Source organism: Hippoglossus stenolepis, chromosome 12, assembly GCF_022539355.2.
Source record: "Hippoglossus stenolepis isolate QCI-W04-F060 chromosome 12, HSTE1.2, whole genome shotgun sequence".
NCBI lineage: Eukaryota > Metazoa > Chordata > Actinopteri > Pleuronectiformes > Pleuronectidae > Hippoglossus > Hippoglossus stenolepis.
The window spans coordinates 23,160,149-23,168,190 of record NC_061494.1 but is presented as its reverse complement, the minus strand read 5'-3'; the positions used below and the strand labels follow the sequence as shown (position 1 = coordinate 23,168,190).

The 8,042-nt window shown below is 47.9% G+C and overlaps 1 protein-coding gene across 8 annotated transcripts in view; it reads right to left on the bottom strand.

Annotated features, from left to right (window-relative positions):
• Positions 1 to 2,660: 2,660 nt before the first annotated feature.
• ehbp1 (EH domain binding protein 1) overlaps positions 2,661 to 8,042 on the bottom strand; it is a 126,406-nt gene continuing 121,024 nt past the window's right edge. For all 8 annotated transcript variants that reach the window (XM_035172478.2, XM_035172479.2, XM_035172474.2 and 5 more), the window contains 2 exons: positions 4,283 to 4,397; positions 2,661 to 3,746 (listed from right to left, as the gene is read on the bottom strand). In XM_035172478.2, the coding sequence (XP_035028369.2) occupies positions 3,656 to 3,746; positions 4,283 to 4,397 (206 nt within the window). In that variant the 3' untranslated portion in view covers positions 2,661 to 3,655. The remainder of the gene's footprint in view (positions 3,747 to 4,282; positions 4,398 to 8,042) is intronic.

The window sequence follows — 8,042 nt, the reverse complement described above, 5'->3', positions numbered from 1 at the left end:
GAAGAATCTCAATCAAATGTTTCACACGAGATTCAAACACAAAACACACAAAACATTTATTCTGTTCTGTTGTTCTGCGGTTTTGAGGCAGAAGCAGAAGCTGAAGTGTGGTTCGACAAAACAACTTCTGAGGCTGAGGCCTGAGCTGAAGAGAGGATGGAAATGATATAGTGTGTCTGTGTGTGTGTGTGTGTGTGTGTGTCTGTCTCTGTGTGTGTGTGTCGTGTGTGAGGAGGCAGATTGTAAAGTCCTGGACTCTGACAGAGGAACTTGTGCATCAGTGATGCTGGAGCTCGAGTGGAGGCCTGTAGTGAAGCTGCTTATTACTGTGGAGGCTGCGGGAACCTGAACGCAGCAGAAGGCACCTCCACGCACAGGAATCACGCACAGATGTAAAGAATCAGACTGAGGTTCACAGACTGTGGGAAGTGATAAGAGGAAGAGGAGGAAGAGGAGGAGAAGCTTCCCTCAGGTTTGTGGTGTCTCCTGGCTGCGGACTGGAGGTCACACGCTCTCACGCACCTTTTTATTTGCACCACATCAGAAGCCTGAGCAGTCAGAGGGCCCGTGGAGGGTCTGAGGGAAACACCAGCACCCTCCTCTCACACGCACACACGCGCACACACACACACAGGCCTCGTTAAATTATGCAAAAGGCCATTCAACAAATATGGTCCTCACAACACAAAAGACCCGGGTTCTTCTGACATGTCCCCTACATTTCCTCTGGTTGTCCTCCCCTCCTCTCTCGACGTGAGTCAGACCCCGAGATAAACCCCCGAACAAGTATCAAGTTATCAAGTTGCACCAACCTTTTGTAATAAGAGTATTTTGTCTAATCCCAAATTGCAGTTGAATTTTCTTAATGCTGAGCTGGTAAAGCCTGGGATTAGGAGCGAGGAGAGGAGGGGGACAAGTTGTGTCCCTTCAGCCGGCAGGATTGGAAGCGGGGATCTGCGGGGATGTTGTCGGTGCTTATTAACACGATGATGCATAAAACACAGGAGTCGGAGGAGCCGCGGCGCCGCACGCGGACTCCCGGGCTCCCCCCGGTGCCGGTGGACGTGGTGTTACCGGGCCGGGGCCGGGCGGGAGGAGGTGGACGCGGAGGCCGAGCACCTGTGAGGTGAGGCCAGGAGACATGGAGGAGATAATCCAGTCAGCTGCAGGATCCCCAGCTGCTCGGAGGCACCGACACACAGGCACCGACACTCCGCGTCTTTACGCACCGCATCCACGGGACCCGCAGAAAGGGGCTCCGCGTGTTTTTCCCCCGCACGTTCAGAGACGTGATCCCGCAGAGGTAAGACTCCGCTTCTCCATTTTTTTTTATTCTTTAAAAACACGCAGAAATAAAAGCTTGAAATATATTTCAGAAGTGATCTGGTTCATTTTGGGTTTGAGGTGATTTTACGCAGAGAGAAATTAATTTGTGAATTTGAAACACGGGATAAAAACTTCTGTCAGATCCAGTAAATAAAAGTGAAGTTTTACGCACAAACAGAATAAAATTAAATATGATTTAAAACCAAGTAGAAAATATTTTACACTATTTACAAAATAAGTTTGAAGTGTCAGGTGCTGTTCTTTGTAAATTACACACACACACACACACACAGAGAGACACACGCACGCACACGCAGCCCCCTGACGACACCGAGCCCCTTCGTCCTTGACTCCGCTTTATTCTCCAGATTTCAGCCTCTTTAATACAAAGTAAAACAAAGCGCCTCGGGGGACGCGCCGCGCGTAAAAGTGCGCGTCCGGAGTCGGTCCCAAGCAGAGAAGGAACCAGTGTGAATGTGGTGGAAAGGCCGAGGAGGACGTCCGCTGTCACAACCGATTTCCCGGCTTTAATCGGGGACGGGGGAGGTGGGGGTGGGGGGTTGCCTGCAGGGATGGAGAAGGGGGTTCAGAGGCTCCGGTTCATCCACAGTTTTATTACAGCGACATTTTTTTTATTCTTTAATTTAGTGTGATCAGTCTGCGCCTCGTGGATCCGCAGCCGGAGTCCGACGAGCTGGAGGAACTCTTCTCTTCTTCAGGTGTAAATTATCACATCCACAGTCTGACCCGGTTCGGTCCCGGACTCCGGGTCTCTGCAGCTCGCCCCCCCCCCCGTCCGCCGCGGCCTCACGGAACCAACATCTGCTCGGGACTAAGTGATTCGTCTGATGCTCCTCTGAGGAGAAGCTGCTCCGCTTCCGACCTCAAACACACAAAACACCTCTTCGCCAATTTTCATTTCTAAACACGCACAAGTCGCAGGGGACCGAGCGCAGCGCGGAATAATCAGGAATATGAACGCGCCGCTCGCTGGTGGACACCGTGATACGAGGGCCACTAATGTGCCAGAGGCGCGCGTGCATTTCAATAAGTTGTTGGCACGAGCAAAGAAATAAAGAAAAGAAAATGGAGGAGTGAGGTGTGTGTGTGTGTGTGTGTGTGTGTGACTGGAGGTAAAATATTGATATAGAAGAGAAAAGCAGGATCACAACTTTTTAAAACCTGAGTGTAATTATACAAAAAAATAGAAACTAAATGAAAAAACACATTAACATCCACAGATTCCATTTAAATTCATGGTTCGAGATGTGAGGAGATAAAAATCTGCTGCTGTTTTTAATCCAGACGATTTAAAACACGCCACACTGCGCCTGTGGAATATGAAATCATAAGGACTTTTTATTATTGAAGACTTGGGTTATGACACTGGAATAAATAAAAAAAAAACAAAACAGGTAAAATGGAACAAACTGCACCGTGGAGCTCGACAGAGACGCACGTGGAAACATAGTTCTATTCTTCAGGATACAATAAATAGAAACCAAAAAAAGTTGTGCAGACAAAACGCACAGGAGACCGTGATGGTAGGTTCAGGTACAAGCAGCTTATAAGACAATAAATAATAATATAGATTCTTTTTAGTGTGTGTTTTTCGACTGCATGATTTCTGAGAGAGTAAAAGAGGATCTGGAAGCTGCTGGTCGGAGCAGCCAGGGGAATATACAACAATGTGTTTTTATTGGGTTTTTTTTTGTTCTTTTTAAACATCATCTTTTCTTTTGGTAAACTGCTTTCAAGCCAAGACGATAAAAAAAAAGCAATAGGAAAAGTTAAGATTTTATGAACGTTATGTGCTCCCCCTCCCACCCCCCCGCCCTTTAAGATATTTTACAAGTAGAAATAATTAAAAGATACAGTCAAGTAATGAAGTAGCTTGAAAAATAATTTTTTTTTCCTTTTAAAAGTCCGACTGAGACGTCAGCCCCCTCGTCTTGAAAAAAATAAAAAAAAGATAAAAGAACCCCCCCCCCATTAATCCCAGTTGTGCTGTACCTCAGTCCCACTGCTCTCCACACACACACACTGGTCACATGTCTGCGCTCGTCTCAAACACATTCATATTACATACAAGTACCATGTCTTGGTAAAAGAGGGACAAGGAAAAATAAAAACACGGTGGACACGTGGGACAGTTTGTAGAAAGTTGGTGCGAAGGCGTCGCAGGCCGAGTCTCTGCGGAACAACGACCACGTGAGGGTTCAAACGTCTAAAAGCTGCTATCAAATCATAATCACAATAACAAGAATGACGACGATACATTTCTTTCATCGGCTACATTTGTTGGTTGTGTTTTTCTGAAGTGAAACAATCATTGAAGGACACACTTCTCCTCCTTCTTGGCCATCTTGCCTTTGTTCTGCTCCAGCGTCCTCTCCAGGTGCTCGTCCTCCTCCTCGGCCCTGCGGAGGGCAAAGGTTAAAAGGTCAGATGTGTCGGTGGGAGCGGGGAGGAGGCGGGTGCACACACACACACACACACACAGACACACACACACACACAGACACACACACTAACACACACAGTTGGCGCTACGGGAGCCGTCGCCCTGCCACCTGTGGCGTGGCCTAGCGCCAGGGGCCGAGCTGCGACCTTTCACCCGCCTGGCACCCGGCCTGGCACCCTGTTGACGGACAGCGGTGCCAATCTGGAAAGGATCCCGCCCGTGCAGGTGTGTGGCTGCTGCCGCTGCCACTGCCGTGCAGGACGACTGCCGGCCGGCTGGAATGCAACCGGCCCGGCACCGACATCTCACTACGACTAGTTTCTAGAGGAGCTCTGAAACGTTCAGACAGGAACTGGCGCTCTCGTAGAAACTCACCAGAGCGAAGTGAGAGATTCTCAGACTGAGGAAGCTCTGAGCGGCTGTGGTGTGTGTGTGTGTGTGTTTTATTATTTAGTCTTTACTGCTGTTGTGTCTTGACTGTGGGTCACTCACTGTTTCTCCTGGGCGTCCAGGTCCCTGACCAGCGCGTCCCGTTTGTTGACCAGTATGACCAGCTCGTCCAGCAGCAGCTGCTCCCGTCTCTTCTGGGCCTCGGTCTTCTGCCAGTCTGCAACAACGGAAGAAGAGAGTCGGTCAGAGCCGGAGACACCGAGGACGCTCTCCTCCTTATTTCACTGTCTCACGGAGGAAAGGTCTTTTATTTAACCTCCCGGGACCATGAACACATGTTGAACTGTCACAAGACTGGGAGACATTTCTGCAAAAAGCTGAATCAGCTCAGATCCTCGTGGAACAGGAAAGTGAGACATGGACGACGAGACCCTGAGCTTCTGATCGCTCAGTGGACGATGGACATGATTTATTAATCTGCTGGACTAATCTGTAGAGACGGAGATTAGCTTCACATGCGGACCAGTGTGTAAATGTGACGTGTAAACACACTCCATCAGGTTGTGCATGTGTGTGTGTGTGCACAGTGACGATGTGTTGACCCAAGCAAACACACTTGAAGGACATTGTCATGCTAATGTCGAGCTCGTGGATATGAGAAGAATCTTATTCCCACAGGAAGACGCTGCTCATCCCGTCTTCAATCATCGCGTTAACAAGACAAATGTTTGTGTGTTTACAAAAGGAAATTCTCAGGAGTCGTAATTTATAGGAAATCCCTTCAGCACGGGCTCGTGTGTCATATCATCAGTTTTTAAAAACGCATTTTAAGAAGTAGAAATGTTTTCCTTCCGTGTTTCCTGTTGGTATTTGATGCACAAATTGTCTTCATGCTTTATTAAACGTATTAAAAGTTTCAAGCTTATTTAATTTGTCCTAAAAAAAATTGATTCTATTTAAGTGTGAGTCTATTTTAAGGTGAAAGTAAAGTAAAAGAATCTCAGATAATGTTTTTAAATATAAAAACCCTTTAACACTGAGGAGCTGTTGGTTCTAAACAAACAGGTGAGCCGCTGACCCCCCCCCTCTCGGTTCTCCAGGGTCTTTTGCAGGAAGGGGCCCCACAGGGTCCAGGTGGGACCCCGATCCAAATCCCCTCAGCCTCTCCCTGGAGGAGGCTGCCCACAGGGGAGAGCTCACTCCCCCCCCGGGGCTCAAATATCCGCCTGGTGCCCGGAGCTCCACACTCACCCAACAACAGCAGCTCTCCCCCCAAAAACACTCACCCACAAACCAAATATAACAAGATCCACAGAGTAAAAAAATAAACCCCACAACAACCAGTGAACTTTCGAGCGGCTGCGACTGGGAGCCGGTCACGATGTGTGTTAAGGAACAAACCAGGTCTCAGGTTGTTCCCGTGCAGATTCACTGAGCTGCAGCTAAACGCCGGCAGGAAACCCTGAGCCCGGTGTGAGGACGTGTCCCCTCAGAACACGACCGTCCTTTCATATTAAAAAGGAAAAAAAAAAAGAAATGTGCTCCGTCCCAGAGAGAATTCAAACACAGCTGAGCCGTGTGCAGCGTCAGCCCCTCTATCAATATTTAACCGGCTATTGATTCCACAATAAAAGGGATGTTGTAAAATGTCAGTCCCCAAAATAAGTGTGGCTTTATTAAAAATAAATATCCCTCCTCATTGAGTCAAATTGCAGCAGTCAGGCTGTGTGTGTGTGTGTGTGTGTGTGTGTGTGTGTGTGTGTGTGTCACGCTGGGCTCAGTGTGTTTGTCCTGAAAGGTCTGCGCTCTCTCTCCATTGGCCCCGCTCGTCCCTTTGAAGTCGACCACAGAGCGAAATGAACACAGTCCCAATATTTGGCTCTCTACGTTCTTCTCTTCCTTTCTCCCCCCCCCTCCCTTGTTCTTTTCTTTCCTCAGGGAAGCAAATTTACTCTCCCTGGCTTTGTGGTGGTGGTGGTGGGGGGGGGAAACTTCAAAAACGAACCAAATCTGTGCAAACGTGGATCTGAGGAGCGTTTTTTTGTTTCAACGAGAGACGAAGACAAACTGAGTCGAGTGCAGAGACACAGAGAGAGAGAAAGCAAAGCAGCAGAGTCATCATGTGAGTCATCATGTGAGTCATCATCTCCAGATAACTACGGGACAGGAATGTGTGCGTCCATTTCCGCCATAACTCCCACAATCCTCTCTGATCAAGGCCGGCCCACTGGAGGCGGGTTCAGGAGGCAGAAATAAAACACAGCGAGCGATGTGGAGAAAAAAGAAAAAGCGTCCTCCTGCTCCTTCACACTACATCTCAACCAAAAAGCCAAAGTCCTGTTTGACCCAGCGAGGGGAGGAGGGGGGGTGAGGGGGGGCTATGGGGCGAGCACACTGCTGTCAATCACATGTCACAGAGTCCCGCCCCCCTCATTAGGAAGGTAAACAATAAAGAGGGCTGATGAGAGACGTGACCAGGCAACACCAGAGTGGGGCAGGCTGGGTAACTAGACACCCGAGAACAAACAAAACACCCTGCAGCCACTCAGAGCCCCCTCTGTGTAAGCACCACCTCCCCCATGTGGGAGAGAGAGAGGGAGAGAGAGAGGAGTGTGTACAACTCACACGGTGGGTGTGTATTCAGATAAGCCTCGTCGTGCACACCGATGGTAACCATGTGAGTCTGCACAAGGCACACAAGAATGCGCTGGTTCAAATCCCCATGAACCCCTCCCTGCCCCGCGCTCTCTCCAACGCTAAATTTATTCAAGAGAGCAAACTGGTCCAGAGTCCCGTTCTCTCAAAGCGAGGAGGACCCAGTCCCTCGAATCCGCCGCTCGCTCACGTCCTGCAGCCACAAGACGTCAAATCCCAGATTCGTAAAGTTCAGTGACGTCCTGAACCTCAGTTTTCAGACGCTACGTGAGGATCTGTTCACGTTTTCTCTTTCTCATCCTCTGCACTCGCTTGTTCTCGTGTTAAAAGGCCTCAAAAAGCTGGTTTTGTCTAAAGTCCAAGTGACAAAGTCGACAGGAGGCAGAGAAGATAAATAAGAACAAATGCAAATGTTTACAAATGGATTAAAAATGATGATTTAAGGAATAAGTGTCAGAAACAGGGAGAGGCAGCTGATGTTTGTAAACGTTAAAAGGAATAAATGTGGAGATATTTCATATATTTTAATTGTGCTGAGCTGGAGTGTGATGTGTGTTTTTCCTCTGGGTCAATACAAACTATTAAAAACTCAACACTGAGTCACATCGTTTGACGTTTCTTCATCATAATGAACACACGAGCACTGAGTCAGTCCCACGTGCACCATCCTGCGGCTGGAAATACTCATGAGAGCACCGGTGTATTAATCCCCAGCAGAAAGTAGATCCCCACACATGCACTGTTTACGTTTAAGGAAATTTAAACATTAACGTCGTCACTCGACTCGGCCGGAGGCGAAAAGACGCAGCAACACAAATAAGACAAATTAATTATCACTACTTTATTTCAAAGACACTTCAGTTTCTGTTCTATAAATTACATTCTTTAATATTCTTGAAACTGCAGATGCATCTTGTTGTTTCGTTCGTTTACCTGAATCCAATTAAAACCTGTGTGTCTGTGTTCGAGAGCAGGAAACACACGCTTAACTTTTCAAAACAAAAGCCTGTCGGGGGGAAAAGTCAATGATCCACAAACCGAAGCATGAATCTAAACAAAACTGCACAATTCCAGCATCTGTGCTTCCATATGTTACAATAAGCAGCTTTTAATACGATGTCAGCTTCACTAGAGGAGGCACTTGCTTCATTGTGCTGGACAACACATGACGTGACCATGTGAGCAGGATGTTCTCTGCTTTCTAACT